At 49.3% G+C, this 18,338-nt stretch overlaps 1 protein-coding gene across 6 annotated transcripts in view; it reads right to left on the minus strand.

Moving 5' to 3' along the window:
* Window positions 1-9,251: 9,251 nt before the first annotated feature.
* The window catches only part of Nlrc5 (NLR family CARD domain containing 5), a 73,125-nt gene continuing 64,038 nt past the window's right edge, over window positions 9,252-18,338 (minus strand). For all 6 annotated transcript variants that reach the window (XM_023709361.1, XM_023709363.1, XM_023709362.1 and 3 more), the window contains 10 exons: window positions 17,374-17,457; window positions 15,001-15,084; window positions 14,620-14,703; window positions 14,429-14,506; window positions 13,691-13,774; window positions 13,534-13,605; window positions 13,198-13,281; window positions 11,680-11,763; window positions 11,286-11,369; window positions 9,252-10,285 (listed from right to left, as the gene is read on the minus strand). In XM_023709361.1, coding sequence (XP_023565129.1) covers window positions 10,174-10,285; window positions 11,286-11,369; window positions 11,680-11,763; window positions 13,198-13,281; window positions 13,534-13,605; window positions 13,691-13,774; window positions 14,429-14,506; window positions 14,620-14,703; window positions 15,001-15,084; window positions 17,374-17,457 — 850 coding nt within the window. In that variant the 3' untranslated portion in view covers window positions 9,252-10,173. The remainder of the gene's footprint in view (window positions 10,286-11,285; window positions 11,370-11,679; window positions 11,764-13,197; window positions 13,282-13,533; window positions 13,606-13,690; window positions 13,775-14,428; window positions 14,507-14,619; window positions 14,704-15,000; window positions 15,085-17,373; window positions 17,458-18,338) is intronic.

An 18,338-nucleotide genomic window follows, 5' to 3' on the forward strand; every position in this document is an offset into this window, starting at 1 on the left:
CCAGTATATTTCAGTTTCTTAGTTGCCCAGATAAATAGTTCCTGTTCTAGTTCTAGTTGCTCCTTTCTTTTAGAAACGGTAGCTCACTATGGTGCTTATTGTAAGAACCAATCCTCAACTGACAAGCCACTCTGCCTCTACTTCCTGCTTGCTTATCCCATATAACTAGACCACCAGAGATCAGGGCCTGATATTCTGAGAATTATCCCAATCAGTACATACCAATGTAAAGAAATCTGCCTACAAATCCTGTGTGTCATTGCAGTGTTTCTGCTTGCTGTTGCACCTGGCATGTTGGCTGACCATGCAGTCACCAGCCATGGCCTTCACAGACAGAACAAGGACCACATCATGTCCTGAGGGGAAAGTACACCCTCAAGATTCTTCAAGTCAAAAAAAAAAAAAAAAGATTCTTCAAGTCCCCCCCAGAGGTCTAGAGGAGGATCCTGGCTTTCAGGTTGAGTGGCTCACATCAGACCCCAAAGGGAAGAGGATGCAATCTGCCTATCTGCCTGCCTGCCTGCCTGTCTCCAGTAAGACCCCAGGGGACACCCCAGTTAGTCTGTCAGTCCTGCACAGCCCAAGCAGAAGGAGAGCTTGATCAACTCTTGTTAGTTAATGTCACCCTCAAGGGAAGGGTGTTGAAATGCTTAACTTCTGAGTTTCTGTTGAATGAGTATGTGAGTGAGTAGCCCAGACAGCATAAGCAATAGACTGCTCTGTCTGTGCACCAAGACTGGAAAGCACTGGTCACGGTGGCTGATTGGTTTCTCACCTCTGTGGTGACTGACATATGGCATAACGGAGGCCTCGCACCCTCCTTGGCTAAGTCTTGCATAAGTCCCTGCGAGGGGTGCAGCCAGGCAGAAGCCCATAATGCCATCATCAGGGAGACTGGGACTCATGCCTCTCACCCCTTCTTCCAGGCACAGATTTGCAGCTTGAGAGGACATCTCACAAAACAAATTCCTATATAAGCCAGTCCCCATACCACTTCTGGGAAGAGATCTCCTCTTCAAGTGAGAAATGACCACCTCAGTGCTGGCACCTGCACCCATGCAGCCAGCTCAGCCTTCAGCGTTTGTCTCACTGGCCCTGACCTCATGCATTATAGTGGAGTCTTCTCATTTGAAAAAATATATAGCTAGACTACACAGAAGTAAAATTCAACCTTACAGAAACAGCTTTTAACCAGTTAAAAGAATATATATATATATATATATATCCCAGGTATATATTAACTACTGCTACAAGTTTCAGAAATCCAACATTAGATCCACTGGAGAATTTTACCTGGACAGCTCCTCCAAGGCTCACTCTGAAGAGACAATGCACTCAAAGCCCTGCTCTGGTCACTCTGGATGCTGACCAATCCATACATGGCTGAAGCCTGAGGACATTGTAGACAGAACTGCACTATACCTGGTCTCCTTGAGTTTTGTGTCTTTCCAGGCTGCTTACCCCAGGCCTTGTTGCCCTGCCCCCCGTTAGCTGTGGTTTTTCTTAGTTAATCTGGGTTCTGCTTACCCCAGTCTTTGCTTCCTTGTGCCCTGAAAGCTATGAGTTTCTTTTTTTCCTTAAACTCTATGGATGGTTTCCCCAAGAGAAAACAACAATCAATCAAACACTTGACCAAGATTTGATGAGAGTCCAAGGTACAATGGACACTCTCCTAGCTCAGATTAACTCCCTCACTACCTTGCCAGGGTAATGTTACAGAACAGGTAGACCTAGGGAAGCAATTTAGGGAAAACTCTGTAATAAGATGATCTTGGGGACCTTGGCTAGAACCCATCATAGGATCACTGGCAGCCCTAATGTTACTGTTTCTAGTTGGGCCTTGTCTCAGAAGATCACATGTAACATGCACAGCAAAGATTTGCCAGGGAAACTAAAAGGAGAGGAAATGTAACAGAAAATACCTCCTCCAGCCTCAGTGTTTTTATTGAGGCTGTTCCTGTTGCAGTTCTAGTTGCTTTTGTCTTCTATTAATGGCTGGCCACTGTGATGCATAGCTGGTTACTGTGATACATATTGTAAGTACCAATCCCCAGTTGATAAGCCATTCTGTCTCTGTATTTCCTGCTTGCTTATCCCATGTAAGCCTTAGGTCACCAGAGATCAGGGCCTGATATTCTGGGAATGATCAAGGTCAGAGCCCATTGACATAAATTTGCCTGCAAATCCTGAATGTCATTTTGGTATTTCTGCTTGCCATTGCGCAACTGCTGAATGGAGAAAGAAAACCATGCTGTGGATTGCCATTCAGACTCGGAAAGGTATGAAGGAATGACCAACAAGTTCTGCAGCAGGGACAGAGGTTGAAAATGTTAAGTAAAGGAGCCTGTCACAAAAGACTGTTCCTGGAGTTTTATGGTGAAAACCTTTGGGGGATCCCAAAAGACCAAACTTGGCCACCTTTCCATAATGGCAGTCAAGGAGTGAGTAATGATGAAGGACAGGAAAAGAAGAACACAGCCATGCTGGGAAGGAGATAAAAGGTTCGAGATCTGTTCCCAGTGACTACCAGAAGCTTTGGTGGGTTGTAGTGCAAGGGAATGGTTGGGGGTTCACACAGCTGGCGGGGTAGGTGATCCTGGCCAAGGCATGGCCTGCCTGACCAATCTGCCAGGACAGTTTTCAGAGGTCTTCAGAGACATGACCTGAGGGGCATTTCAGTTCCTATCATGAGGTGTGACTCCTGGTTAGGGGACAGCCTGGGTGCCCTTCACAGGGTCATTGCTGCTCCTTGGGAGGTGACCTCATCATGGGGCAATCTGCAAGGTTCTGCTTTTCCTGGAGCCTGAGAGGACTTTGGGTGTAGCACAATGACTGGATAGTCCTTGGCTTTGCTCTAGAGGATCTGGAACAAACAGGACATTGTAAAAATTGGCAGTTGAATGTCCCTTCAAATCCTGAAAATTAGTACTCTTGCCTGGGTGTCCTCCGTCTTAAATGGAGAAGAGATCGGCGAGGTAAGTTTGGGACTAAATCCTTGTAGTACAGTTACTCCTTAAGTGACTAACATGCCTACATGAAGAGCTGAGCGGGGAATCTCAGCCAGAGGTTTAAGGTAATAAAGGAGGCAGATATAAATGAAGACAGAGCTGTCAGGCTTTATTCTGCTTTTAGTTACCACTGGGTAACTGCAGGCCCAGCCTCTAAGTCCCTATTACAAGACCATATATTATATGATTCCATTTAGATGAAATGTCTAGAATAGACAAATCCACAGAGAGAGAAAATGGATTTGTAGTTGCCTAGGCCTGGCTGATGAGAACCAGGGATGCTTGCTATTGATGTGGGATTTCTGTTGATACAGGGGATAACAATGTTCCAAAATTACACTGTGGCAATGGTTGCATAACTTTTGATATGCTCAGAACATTGATCACTATAAAGGAGTGAGTATCTCGGTGTGTGGATTCTATCTCAATAGAACTGTCTTAAATAAAAGCAAAGTCAGGGATCAGAGGAGCCTGCAGGTCAGTTGACAAAGACCAAGTGTCCATCACACGTTGATTCTACCCGCTCTGTGCTTGAACATTGCTCTATGCAAGACTGCAAGATGTGGAAGGCAGCCTTCCCTTCCCTGGTGGAAAGCTCTCTGCACAGTAGGAGGTCTGAATTCCTCTGAATTAACCTGAGTTCATTCAGTGCCTGCCACTCAGTGTTTGTCATTTCTGTAATCCAGGATGTTTGGACAAGCCAGATGGCTTGCACACTTCCAAATGCTTGGGAATTAAAGACAGTACACTTGAGAAAGTGTACCTGTTTACCAGGCCAGCCCAGGCCTCAGGGGTGGAAGAGGGGCAGGAGGGTGTTCTAGTTGTCTGTGCTGTAACTCCAGCTTCCCTAAACCTTGTCTGCCATGGTTCTGGTGATCAGCCTGGCTCAGTGAAGTCTTCATTTTCTCAAGCAGCTGCGTTCAGACTGACTGGGGCTAAAACCATCTAGAAGGTTCTTTCCTATACATCTGGCCATTGTTGCTAGATGTCCACTGTGACCTCAACTAGAGGTATCCACTGAAGCACCTACCATGGCCATTCCATGTGGCTTCTTTGTGGCCTGGTGCTGGGTTCCAAGAACCAGGGAAAGATTTGATAGGACCTAGCTTTGGAAGTACCATCATGTCAAAAGAATGATTGTCACCTAGTAGGAAGAGCAAGTAAGATAGGAAATATTAGATAGCCCCCTTTAGTAATTATTCTTGCCCCAGAGAACTGATGTGGAAACCCGTCTCTCAGGGATGTCCGGGTGTAGGCATGGGTGGCTGGCTTCAGTGACAAATCTCAGGTGTGGAGCCATACCCTGAGTTTGAGTTTGGTGACTGCCTGGTGAGATCACCCAGTCCTCTGGACTTGATGTCCTTCTTTGTAAGAGGGGGGTAGATTTAGTATTGCTCCATGAGATGGCAGTGAGACTACACTGACCAGGTGTACACTATTTTAAAGTCTAGGGCTATGGTCACTCTGACTGACACAGTGACAGCCTCTTCTGAGATCTGGATGCCTCGACTCCCAAGATCTCCAGCCAGCAGCAGACTTAGGATACTGATGCTGCTGGCCTCAGGCTCCTAACCCACAGGCCCCCAGTTCACTTGGTTTTCTGGGAAAACTGCCTCTCTTCCTCAAGGCAAAGTCAGAGTGAAGTCGAATGTGTGGGGGATGGGCCACCAAATATGGCTTCCAAGGGTGAGCAGGAGGGTGCTGGTGGCTGCTGGTGTGGAGCTGGCGCTCTTAGCTGAGCTGCAGCAGGAGGATAAGCACTGTCTTGGGACTTCCTGAGCCAAATCCTGGGAGGACCTTTACCCAGCCAGCCACTGAATGGTCCTTCCTGTGATCTGCTGATGTGATCAGATGGTGTGTCCTGCTCTGGTTAGGGTCACTAGGGTTCAGGGAGGGTATATGGCCTTTCACTTTCCTGGGGTCCCTCTCTCTCTCTAAAGGGCATGCAGACCTGCCAACAGTTAGATTACCAGCCCAAGACAACCCCAAAGTACCCCTTTCCTTTTGTCTCCAGGGTTGAAATCTGAGACCAGTTAAATACCACACAATGTTGAGCAAAGCTGGCTCCCTCTCTGGGCCTCTACTTTCTCATCCATACCATAAGGAGGTTGTAGAGGCCAGGGACAGCGATTGTCCACTGAAATAGCAAAGAAGTCCAGAAGTTTTCCCAGGTGAATGAAGAAATTAGCCGTTAGGTCCTCTTTGCAGCCAAATAAGGTGGCTGCTAGTGCTTTGCTCCATCTCACCATACCAGTGAGGATCCTGGAGAAATACCTGAGGGTGTCATACAAAGTCCCAAAGATCTTGGCTTGAGCTCCGGTTCTGCCAGTTACTAGCTTTGTGCTGAGTGGTGGGAAAAACTCTTTAAGGCTCAATGTCCTCATCTGTGTTCTGGGGACCTAAAGGTCCCTAGGGTACTCAGGACAAAAATAGGGTAGAAAGGCTTGCCCAAACCCAACCCACAAAGCACAGTGTGCTCCCAGCCCATGGCTCTGTGTAGCAGCCAAACAGAAGCATGCAGTGAGTTTTCTAAATGCTCTTTTCATTTTTTTTCATAATGCTGGGGATCAAAGCCAGGGCCTCGCACATGCTAGGCAAGCACTCTACTACTGAGCTACAGCCCTTGCCAAATGTTCTTCTTAAAAATAGGTGGTTTAAAAAGCTCCTTGAGCTGGGTGTGGTAATGCAAGCATTCTGGTAACCTGGGCAACTTAGCTACTTAGTGAGACCCTGTCTCAAAATAAAAAAGGGCTTGATGATGTAGCTTTGAATTTAATCCCCAGTACTAGAGAGAGAGAAAAAAAAAAAAGCTCTCTAGTTGACTACTACTGCACAGCCAGGCTGCAACCTGCAATCCACTTGCCAGTGTGTGGTTTCACCAGTGTGGTCCTGTGGCAGTGCCGTCACTCAGGGTCTTCGTAGAAATGCAGTGTCCAAGAGCCCTACCACACCTGCTGCACCAGAGTCCGAATGTTAACAAGGTGATCTGGTGCACTTGTAGTTTCTGTACAGTTTGGGGGCACCGGCTTGGACACTGAATTCCAGACAGCAGTGGGTATCCAGCAAAGGACAGACATGGCCATTTAAGATGTATTTGTTTGCATGTATCTCTTTAACTTGAGTCTACATAAGGGCAGAAGGAGGCAGGGAGAATAAGCAGCCATGTCTTCCAAGCAGGCCAGTGGCCAGAAAGGATGTTTCTCAATGAAACAAGTGAGGACACTTCCCATCCCCTTGGTGGGGCCGGTGGGTCTTACAGTGGTGACCAGACTGTGCTTTAGTCAGGGCAACTGCTGGAACTTTCTTAGAGTTTAGAACTTGAGCAGAGATAAGGAGGAAAAAAAGGAGAAAGGCGAAATGGACAAATAACAACTGGAAAGTGTCCCAGAGCTCTGGATGACCACCACCATGCTAAGCGTGTCGCCAGGCCTGGAGTATCTGGTGGCACTGTTGTTTAGACTAGATGTTCTGTCTTAGTTAGTTTTTTGCTTCCGGGACAAAATTCCTGACAGCTACATGGTAAAAGAGGAAAGGACACACACGCACACATACACAATGTATAAGATAATTGTACTACTAATTTCTGTTAGTTCATTGAGAGTTAGTGCTTATATTGTTTGATCAATTCTGTATGCCTATATCTGGTAATCTGACCCACTGCTTTGAATATAGCAATATGTAATATTAACAGCCATTGTTGATTTCCTACTACCTTGTTTTGAAATTCTGTATCAGTTTTATTTATTTATTTTTTTTCATTTTTGTATTTAGTATAGGGTCTCACTACACAGGTCAGGCTTATCAGGTTTTCAGCTTCCCCAGCGCTGGGATTACAGGTATGTGCCACTATGCCCAGACGTGGTCACCTCCTCAGTGTGTCCTGGGGGAGGGGCTGGTGCAGCATGGGGGACGGGGATCGAACCCTGGTCCCTGCACTTGCTGAAGCGGGTGCTTAGTCCGCTGAGCTATCTCATTGGCCCATTTTTATTCTCTTTAAAATAAAAAAAGTAGGGGCCAGGGTGATAGCTCAGTGGAATAAGTGCTTGCCTGGTACCTCCTGGTACCACCCAAAAATTAAAAAAAAAAAAATAACAGAGGAAAGGTTTATATTAGTTCATAGTGTGCAGATGTTTTAGCCCACAGTTGTCTGACATTAAGGCAGAGCAGTGTGGCAGAGGCAGGGCAGAGGCAAAGCAGTTCGTGGCATGAAAAATAGGAGGGTGCTAGCAGTGAGCCTCTTTTCCCTTCTTATCCCATCCAGGCTACAAGCCTATTGGTTGGTGCCCCCCATGCCCAGTGTGGACCTTCCATTATTCACACTCAGAACTATGCTAAACCAGTCAGACTAATCCAGCCATCACACTCATAATCTAATAAATATCACACAACTGTGATCTCACCACCTCCCAAAAGCCCCACCTATGAGTACATGAGGCTTCAGAGGGGACACCTACACACAAGCTGTAAGACTTCTCCAGTCAAGATGTCCTCAGCTTTTGAGGGATGCATAGTTCAGTCTTGGACAAGGACAGGAGATCATGCAACCCCAGTTGATGTGATGGTACAACCCGAAGGCCCAAGGACATCCTGGCATCATGTAAGCCATGCATATATGGCTTGCAATGGCTGCCTGCAGGGTCATGAGTGGACGAATGCAGGAGAACTGTCTGAGTACTAACAATCCAGTCAAAGGTGGAAGACTTGGAGCTCAGAGTACAGTCCTGTTGGTAACTGAAGTATTGGCATTATAAGGCTGAAGAATCTGAGCTACATGCCTATTGGCTGGTGTGATTTACGCCTAGAGTGAACTAATCCAGCCATCACACCCATGATCTAATAAATCTTCCGTAAATCTACTCGGCCACACCCAGCACTGTGCTAATCCATTTGGTTGGGTGTTTCTTACTCAATTTGACACAACAATTAATTGTGACACTTCCCCACGGCCAGGCTGATAGATGGCGACGCTGTTCAGAATGAGGTCTTCCATGACCCTGGCCCAATAAAGGTGTGCCACTGCACCATGCGGGTGCTTGCCACTTAGCAGGAGGACTTTTTCCTCATGTTTGGCAGGAGGCTGGTGAAAATGTGGAGGAAGGCAAAGGTCAGGGTCAACTCATCTTTGTGGGCCACTAGCACACTGGGATATCCAAGTTCCTAGCCAGGTGGAAGCAGCTCCCAAAACCATTCACCTTCCTGGGTCCCTTGGAGAAGGACAGGATCTCTGGACTCGCCGGTGGGTCAGGCTGCCCTCCAGTGGTCCTCAGTCACAACTGCACCCCGCTGGTCTGGCTCTTTACAATGAGGTGGAAGGCTCTCTGAGCTCTGCTTGTTCTGCCCCTAGACAGGTGACCGAGTTCTGCTCCCACTTGGAACAACTCTCCATCCCAAATGATATCAACTCTCAGAAGGGAAGGGAATTAGCGTTCATCCATTGCTGACATCTTTGGTCCTTGGCGCACCCTGCTTGGTTCCCTGACTTTAACCATAGTCCATCCATAGTCCGTGTGTGTGTGCGCGCGCATGCGTGCGCACGTGTGTGTGACTGACCTATGCACAGAAACAGTTCCTCTTTTTTTTTGCAGGACCGGGGATTGAACTCAGGCCCTTGCGCTTGCCAGGGATGAGCTTATTCCACTGAGCCATCTCCCCGGCCCCAGTTCGTTCTTCTGATACATGTAGCAACACTCCCTTCTGTCTGCAACTTCCAGATTATTCTAATGTGTCACATACCTGTACAAATCCTTCAGGCCAGGCTGCAAAAGGAGGAGGCAGATGGCAGATATCAAGACAAGGGAGCGATGTGGAGCTGCAGCAGCCTGCAGGTGTGTGCCCCATCAAAGGCACTGCCACATGGCCCAGTGATGACCTTGGAGTGGGAGGGCTGGACTAGCACTTGGGAGAAGCCAGAGTCTGGCTGTCTGAGGAGAGGTCACAATTTTATATAATTAACTCATAAATAAGTTAAGGGCACTCAAATTAAACAAAAACTGTCTCCATCATTTTGAGCTTCAGCAGCACTTTTCTTTGCAGGTAAAGTCTAGAGAGGAGATAAGTTGCCTATAATCACGTGACCACTCAAGACAGAGCATGAGCTTGAACTTGTGTCCCGACTCCCAGGCCCGCGCTGCTCTCAGCACACCTGCCATCGGTCCTGCTCACCAGGCTGGGCGCAGAGGGCGAGCCACATCCCGGCTCAGCAGGGTATCAGGGAGCATCAGACTCAAGATGGAGGCTGGAAAACATCCATATTTATTGATCAGACTGCCTGGAGTGCAGCGGGGCCTTCTGCGTTCCCTCTTGGAAGAGCACAAGGACACTGTAAACATGCGGAGCCCTGGATCCCCACTGAGGTAGTAGATGGACCCAACAGCTTTGCGTAATCACCGTTGACTTAGGAACATGAACCTGTCCCTTACATAAGACAGAATGGACTCCATCTTTCTCAGGGTCAGGCTGGCTCTACCTGAGCCTGAGACCAAAAGTCCTGGAATCTAGCAATGAACAGGAAATTACTCAGTGTACACATGGGGAAACTGAAGTTTGAGAGAGGTGGAGACTTCATGGCTGAGTTTCCAGCATGGCCCCAGACATGGGCCAGACAGTACTTAGACATTCTCCCCCTCTCAGTTCAGGGTAGAAAACGCTCCCTGGATCAGCTGCTCTGGAAATTCATCTATAAATACATATTTTCTTTAAAAATAGTAATAAATTAGCTTTCAAGCTTGCCTGAGGTCATCTGGCAAGCCACATACCATGTGACACGGACACTTGTGTCATATGTAGATGAACAATCATGTGGCCTGCCACGTGTAGTGCTAAAATTCATGCCACTCGCCATGTGTCACACTGCAGTTCCATGTAATGACACAGGTCGAGAGGTCAGACACTCTGCCACGGATGACCTTCGATGTTGCACACTGTATCATGGCACTATCACCATGCCACACATTTTCACGGGCCACACGTGGCATGCATGATGCAGGGTACCCCTTTTTCCATACCAAGTGCTCAGTCCCCAAAATGGTCCTCCCTGGACCACAGCAGGATGGACATGACTCCCGCTTTCTGAGGCAGGTGCAGAGAACCAGCTGAGGATCTTTTCCTGAGCCCTGTCTCCTGCTTGGCATCACTTGGCTGGGTTCCCAGGGTCCTGAGGAGGCCATCAATTACCCCAAGAGGCCTGGGGCTGGTTGTCAAAGAAGGTGAAGTCCAGCCTGGGCTCCTGGCTCTGCAGATGCTTGGCCATGGCAGGGGGGACATGGTTGTTCCAGAGGCTGTGGGTACAGAGACAGGGTCAGGTTCAGGAGCTCCTCACTCTCCCTCTTATCTCTGCCCCTGTCCTAACTACAGACAGGGAGACAGGGTCCCCAAAGGGAAAGGGCCAAACCCAGAGTGGCCTGACAGAGGCAGGTAACCAGCACAGTGCCCTAGAGACGTAGCATCCCCTACAGCCACCTTCTGACCCCCAACTGCCTTTTTTCCTGGGAGCCAGGGGTCCTGACCCCACCATGCTCAAAGGACACATTTGTACAAATAAGGAAAATGTTCCTTCTCTTCAAGGTTCTTCCCTTCCATTCTCTGAAGTCATCCTAACAGACTGTTTTTTTTTTTTTTTTTGTGGAACCGGGGATTGAACTCAGATCCTTGCGTTTGCCAGTCAAGCGCTTATCCTACTGAGCCATCTCCCCGGCCCCAACAGACTGGTTTTGATAGAATAAGATGCTCACCGGGGATTGAACTCAGGGTTTGCCAGTCAAGCGCTTATCCTACTGAGCCATCTCCCCGGCCCCAACAGACTGGTTTTGATAGAATAAGATGCTCTACTATCATCTACTAGAAATCTAACGTGTCCTTGATATGAAAGATGTCCCTTAGATGCACTGTCCCTGTTTACTGTACAACCTATGCAACTGCAGGAAGTACTCCAAATATAGCGGCCACTTTAAGTGCTTTTTATTTGCTGATGCAATGTCTTTTTTTTTTTTTTTTTAATGCAGTGGCTTTTATGTGCTTACAAAAACTCTGAGATGCTACCATTATCCCCATTTTATAGATGAGGAGATTGAGTTCCAGAGAGGTTGTGTTACTGATGCAGTTAGCACAGTTAGCAAATAGCAGAGCTGGGACTTGTGCCAGGTCTGCTTGCTGCCAAATTCTTGGTGGAGTGGTCCAGGCATCAAGCCAAGGCTGTCTCTTCCTACAGGGAGTCCCCTTAGACTGTGGGGCGTGGTATGGCCTCTTATCCATCCCCCTGCCCCTCCAAGTCCCTGTTACCGGATGACAGGGACACTTGACCCCTGGGCCAGCCCTTTAGCCAGGAGCCAGGCTCCTGCAGCTGTGATCCGATTCTTCTCCAGGCTTCTCAGTGGATGTCAAAGGAAGAAGAGAGGGAGACAGGGATGCATGAGACCAGGAGAGGGACTTCCCTACATCACTTCCCTAGGCCAAGAGGGGCCACAAGAGGGAATACACCCTCCCCACACTCCTGACATCCAGTTTGCAGCTGGAAGGCTAAGGGCTAGCGCCCAGAAGAACTAAGCTCAGCAGAGGCGTGGACCGACTCCAGGAGGGCTTTCTGGGAGTTTGAGGCAGGCCCAGTGGTCTCTGAACTTCCCCCAGAGCGCAGGCACCCCTTCAGCCCACTCTGCCCCGGGGTGTCCCCTCATACTCCACTCTCTTCAGCTGCCTCATCCGGGGCAGAACCTGGGCCAGCTCGGCAGCTGCTTCATCTCCGAGGAGATTCCAGGACAGCCTGCAAGGCAGGAGGCCACAGTCAGCAAAAGGGGCTGGGAGCAGTGAGGCCCAAGGACAGCCAGGCAGCCAGTGTGGAGGTCTGGGAGCCCTGAGGCCAGCAAGGCACAAGCAAGGCCACCTTCCAGGACGCTCAAGCCCCTTCCCCTGAAGGCTTCATGCACAGGTGCCCCGCCCCTAGGGAGCTCTGTTGGCTAGAGTGCAGGAACCATGGCTGCGGCTGCGCGGCTGTGATGCAGACTTCCACCACACGCGAGCTTTGTCACCATTTTGCCACATCTGTGCACTTCCCATATTACTACGTGTGTCATATGTTTCTTTATAACTCTCTGCCCTTTTCACGTTAAGAGTCTAATCCTTGCCTCTAATTTCAGCACTAAGGGAGTCTGAGGCAGAAGGATCACAAGTTCAACCCCAGCCTGGGAAACTTAATGATTTAGTGAGACCTTGTCTTAAAATAAAAAGGGTGAGGGATGCAGCTAAGTGCAAAGGCCTTGAGTTCAATCCCCAGTGTTGGAAGGGAGAAAAGGAAGGAGAGAAAGAAGGAAGAAAGAAAAGAAGGAAAGAAAGAAGGAAGGAAGGAAGGAAGGAAGGAAGGAAAAAAGAAAGAGAGAGAAGAAAAGAAAGGAAGGAAACAAAGAAAATGGAACTAATCTTGAGCTCTTTATCCCTACTATCAATGCAAACCCTGTGTGACGGACCTACACACAAGGCAGTTGCCAGGAATGAATTCAGTGTGAACAGTGGCACTAACTTAGCCAGTGCCTGTGTCTCTCCTAAAATGCTAAGTTTGTGCTCTGCTCCTGTTAATCACTGCGGGTCACCAGCATGGATGAGGAAGATGAGCCAGCCCTGATTTGAGACTTCATCTTTGGCTAGAAGCAGGACCTTTAAAGCCCACTTGCAATCACTTGCACCCTGCACATGTAGAGGTATCGTTTTCTTCCACACCATGGTTAGTGTGCCAGCCTAGTCCTGGCAGTCTGGTTCATCCATGAGGCAGTTCCACAGGCCAAGTGTGATTGCCAAGGAGGAGCTGGGCATAGCCAGTGTGGCTGGTCTGTGGTCAGAGGTGTCCACCAACTCTGGTCACTCTTCACCACCAGCAGTGGTTCACTAAGAGGAGGCTCCATAAACCAGGCATGTTGGCGTGCAAAGGGAGGGTCGGGGCCAAGAAGCCCTAGAGACCATCTGGGCCACCTGCTCCCCTCTCCCCCACAGGTGGAAACAGACAGGAGAGGAGGGATGCTTTGCCCAATGTTGCAGGAACTTGTGGGGCAAACTTTCTTCAGAGGAAGCTTGAGCAAGAATGACCTTCCCCATCTACAGATAAGAGGTCTAGCCAGAGAGGAAGGGACAGCTCTGGGCCATGTGGAGGGAGACTGCCACCCCCAGACACCTGGTATCCCCAGCTCTGGCTCCTTGAAGCACTTACAAGATTTCCTCCAGGGCTGGGCAGAGCACAAAGCTGACAGCAAGGCTTTTGGCAGTCTGGTTGTCAATTTTGCAGGAACCCAGGCTGGGAGTGGGAGGGAATGGAATGAGAGGCTGTGAGAACCAGGGGGCACCTTTAGTAGGACCCCTTCTCCCTCAGTGAAGGCAGAAGGAGCAGAGCAGTCAGGCCTGGTGCAGGGGCCCCAGGAAACTGTGCATGTCTTACCCTAGTATTCTCCTACCCCCTTGCTCAAGCGGTGGTCACTTCAAAGGCCCACTCAGGGGTCAGGGAGAAGCGCTGCTCCCACTACTGCAGAGCCCCAAGAAAGCTACTTACTCCATCCGTCTGAGCAGCGGAAGCCCCTTGCAGAAGTGTGGGACCCCTCTGGCTAGCTTATTCTCTGCCAAGCTGTGGAACAGGGCAGATCTGTGAGGCGAGCCTTCAGACTTTCTCTGTCCTACCCCTCTCCCCAGGCGAGGCACCCGCTGCTCACCTGATATCTTCCACATGTGGGCATCCATCCAGGGCCTGACCCAGGCTTAGTGCCCCCTCCGGGCCCAGATGGCTAGACTGCAGGCTGGGGGGAGGGGAAGGTCTGAGAGAAGTCCAGGACCAGCTGTGTGCCAGCCTAGCCTCCGGCTGCAGTAGCAGCCTTAGCTGGTCTCTAGTAATGCCACCCAGAGTCCTGGCTTTGGGTCTGAGCTCCCAAGTTCAAGGCTGGCTTGTTAGTGTCTTTGGAAGCTTTACCTTCCACCCTTCACCAGGAAGTCACTCCCTTCTTGGCAAATGGAGCCCATAAAAACCCCAATCCACAGGCTGCAAGAGGCTCAGGTGAGGCTGTGGACCTGAACTGGACACGCAGAGGCCGTGCTGCCCAGCACTGTGCCCCAACGTGGCTCTTTCTTTGCTTATTCTCCCTCAGACTGACCCACAGGGCAGGCTGTGCTGAGCTGGGATTGTTGTCCTGCTTTTGCACAAGAGGAAACAGGATCAGAAAGGGCAGGGGTTTGGCTAAGGGCTCACAGGGTGCCAGTGGCAGGGCCAGGCTAGACAGGCTGTCCTGATTTCCCTGTGTGGACATCAGACACAGGGGAAGAGCAGACAGGAAAGAACTCCTGCCACAGTTTGGGCTCAGGCAGGACTGTGCAGGGTTCTTGAGGACCCTGATTCCAACTGATCCTGAGCTTCCCCCACCAAACTTCGCATGTGGCTCAGGCAAGGGGACACTCACTGTAGGACTTTTAGATGCTCAGGCAGCCCCTGAGCCAGTCTCAGTGCTGTGTGATCCTCCAAGGCATTGTGACCAATCCTGAAGGAGGAAGAGAGGACAGGAGGAGAATGTGGAGGTCAGGTGACTTGTTCTGGGATCGGGGAGAAGAGGGCTGGGGGCCTGCAGGGACCCCCACCTAGACAGACACTTACCTCATGTCCTCTAGGTACCTGCAAAGAGTGAGAGACTCTGCCAGCTTCAGTCCACCAGCCGTGCTGATGCCATTTGCTGAGAGGCTGTGGGAAGGGTGGTCACCAGACCTTCTGATTCTCTGCCGACCCCCTCATCTGCAGGGGCCCAAGGGGCAAGCCCCTTCCTCACCCACCTTCCCAGCATAGCAGAAAAGAAAGACTCAGGGCCAGGGGCCAGGTAAGTTAAGATACCACAGCCAGAACCAGGAGGTCATAGGTCCCGCTGTCTGGACACAGAGGTCGGCGGAGGAAGGCTTGCCATGTAGGCCTGAACCAGAGCCAGTGTCTCCCGGGAGCACCATCTGGCCACTGTGGACTGCTCCCAGAAACCTGGCCACTCACTCTATTTTCCTGAGCCTGGGCAGCCTCGGCAGGATAGCAGCTAAGTGCTGGGCACCGGCATCTCCAATCTGGTTGTGACTGAGGCTTGGAGAAAGAAGGGCAAGAGAATCAGAACCATTACTCTGTCACTACCTACCTGTGTTCACACCCAGCCCTGGGACACAGGAGGGGGTTGATGGCTAGAGAAAGAGCTCGGGTTGGGGGCAGAACTCTGTGTTGGGTGAAGGCTCCCAACTTCTGTCTTCTGTTAGGACACTCTTCTTGCTACCTGACCTAAGTCCGTCTTGCTGCAATGGACTTTCTCACATTCTCCCACTGGGTCTCAGAGGTCATCAGCCTGGGCTTGGTTGGGCAATGTGGAAGTGAGTGAAAGCAATGAGTTAAACAGCGAAGTGCCCACTTGAGTGGACACCTGCTTCCATCATCTTGCCTGCCAAAGTTGTCATGGAGATGGGAGAAGGACAGCTATTTCACGCCAGTCCCAACAAGCTGGGGGCAGCTCTGAGAGCCTCAGGAAGTTGGCAGCAACTAATGTCACCAAAAGTTGTTCCTGTTCAGTCTGGAGAAGCCCTGGGTCAAGCTTAAAAGCCTTTGTAGGTACTAAGCTCAAAATTCTAGTTTGTAAAACGTGTAGATTCATGTACTGCTCATTTGACTTCTGAGGCCAGTGAGCGGAGGGGAATCACTATCTCCACTGTCCAGTTAAAAATAAATGAGGCCCAGAAGTGATCTGTGACTGGCTGAAGACTCAGTGACTTGCAGGTAAAGAGGCTGTGGATCCCAGAGTCCCTGGCCAGGGAATGTTCTCTACATTTTTTGGCATTTCCAGGTTTTGCTGTGACCTCTGAGCCTGGGGTTAAGGTAGGGTGGGTATGTGGAGTTTGAAGACAAATTTTATGTGGGCTCTGAGATGAGGCCAGGGAGCTTTCCAGGGCTTGGGAGCTGTCATCTCTGAAGATGCCAGGCTTCTCCTGACCTACCCAAGTGGCTCTTGGACACCCTAAACTTTCCCTGTCCCCAGGCATGGGAAGAAAGAATCCAAGCAAAATGGCCAAATGACTGGCTCAGTCCTTAGTAAGGACTTGTTGGCAGATTGTTACTTCATATTTTCTTTTGCAAATTAAATTCTAGTTAACTGTCTTCTAGAGAATGACTTTTGAGTGAAATGACTGGTCCCATATGCCACACTCTCTGAAACTCTAACCTCAACGTCCCACTCTTGCTAAACTGCTGGAGACTGGGAGTAGACTCAGATAAAACCAGAGCAAAGCTTTGTGTCATGGCTTGGGTTTCAGTTATGGCATTTCATACTAAAAATAACAATAGCAACAACAACAAGAAAATATGTGTGCGGGTGTAGTTTTGCAATTCTAGCTCTTTGAGGGGCTGAGGTAGGAGGATTACAAGTTTAAGGCTAGCCTGGTCTATTTAATGATGCCTTATCTCAAAACAAAATTTGACACCTATAATATTCAAATAACGGAACTAAATAAAAAAGGGGATACAGATGAATGTCCATTTGGTATCTATGTATTCAAAATGGTTTAGATATATAGTTACATTCTCTTAATGAATAGAGGGATTTGTTCTAATAATGTTTGTAAACAGGATATCATGTCTGCATCTTGTACAGCAAATAACCACTAGGAAGAGAGTATGCCATGTGTTAATTATTGAAACTGTCCTACCAATTTGATTTAAAACTGTCTCATTGCTATTTGTTTCTCAATAAAATTATGGGAAAAAAAAACCCCAAAAAATAAAAAAACAAAATTTGAACTAGGCATGATGGTAAACTCCCATAATCCCAGTGCTTGGCAAGGGTGTGTGTGTGTGTGTGTGTGTGTGTGTGTGTGTGTGTATGAGGAGACTGAGCCATTAGGATCGCCATGAGTCTGAGGCCTGTTCAGCATACATAGTGAGTTCAAGGCCATCCTGAACTACATAATGAGACTCTGACTCAAAAATAATACTTTTTTGAAAGGGCTGGTAATGTAACTCAGTGGTTCCTGGGTTCAATTCCTACTTTTTCAAAAATCAAAAACAAAACCCACACTTGCAAAGATTGTGTTACTCATTTATCACAGAGAGCAGGGAATGGAAACCACAGGGGAGAAATCCTGCGGGTTCCAAATTCTCATTTTAACAAGAACCTATGGAGAAAATGCACATGAAGGGCTGTTCTGGGACCCGGGCATAATCCCGTTTGGTCACTTAGTGATAGGATGAAGCTGTGGCATTAGAAGGCAAGAGGAGTAGGACAGCCCAGAAATTTCCCCAGGGAGGAGAGAGGGCCAGGGTGCTTCCCAGGCAATGTCCCCACAAAACCAGGGAGAGTGTCCTCCCACTTACTCCTGTGGTGGAGTCACTCACCAGAGGTGCTGGAGGAAGCTCATGTGGCTGAGTCCCTGAGAGAGTGTGACCAGCGTGGAGCCGCCCAGCGGAAGCTGACTGAGGCTGGAGGAGAAGGGGCCAGGTGAGCTTGGTGTTGCCGCGTGTGCACATGTGTGGTGTCCCAGACACAAACCTTCAGAGGCCTTAGCATGCTTAGGGACCTTGAAGACAGGTCCTTATATCCATGACATGCAAACTCTGCGAAACACACTGCACTGGGAAACACAATGCCACTTCTCTACATGGGTCGCAGTGGTCATTAGGCAGAGGTTCCACTTCTGAGCCACATGAAACTCAAACAAATCATGGGGAACACTGGCAATGCCACACTGACCATGAAATGGGCCCAACACTGGAGTTGGGCCATCTGGAAAGGTGGCTCTCGCTATGTTGTCCATCATACAATGAGGAGCACTGAGACTCAGAGTGAGATGACAAATTCATGGCCACCAAGAACAGAACCCAGGACTGTAGGACTCCCAGCCTGGCACTATCCATGGAATCATTCCCCATAATGCCCCATGCCTGGGCAGGAGGGGGAGCCAACAAGGTAGGGTCTGCTTGAAGTGCTTACAGCCTCCTACCTCATTAATCCTCACAACAACCCCAGGAAAACAAAGCTGCTGTTATTATCCTCAAAGCGAAGGAGGGAGTGGAATGCACAGAGAGGCTCAGGAGCTGACGCAAACTCACATAGTGAGAGGTGGAAGCAAGGAGGGATGCACTTTCTGAGTTTGCCTAGAACTAAGAGTTTGCTGGGTTATGCAACTTTCAGCGCTAAAATTCAGAGAGCCCCGGTAAGCCAGGAGACTTGCTCCTACATGACCCTACATGCTTTGGCCCCAACCATTCTGTTCCAAATGGACAGCTGAAAAGGCCAGCTATTCTCTCTCTCTCTCTCTCTCTCTCTCTCTCTCTCTCTCTCTCTCTCTCTCTCTCTCTCT

This window comes from Octodon degus, unplaced genomic scaffold (genome assembly GCF_000260255.1).
Source record: "Octodon degus isolate 3935 unplaced genomic scaffold, OctDeg1.0 scaffold00011, whole genome shotgun sequence".
Lineage (NCBI taxonomy): Eukaryota > Metazoa > Chordata > Mammalia > Rodentia > Octodontidae > Octodon > Octodon degus.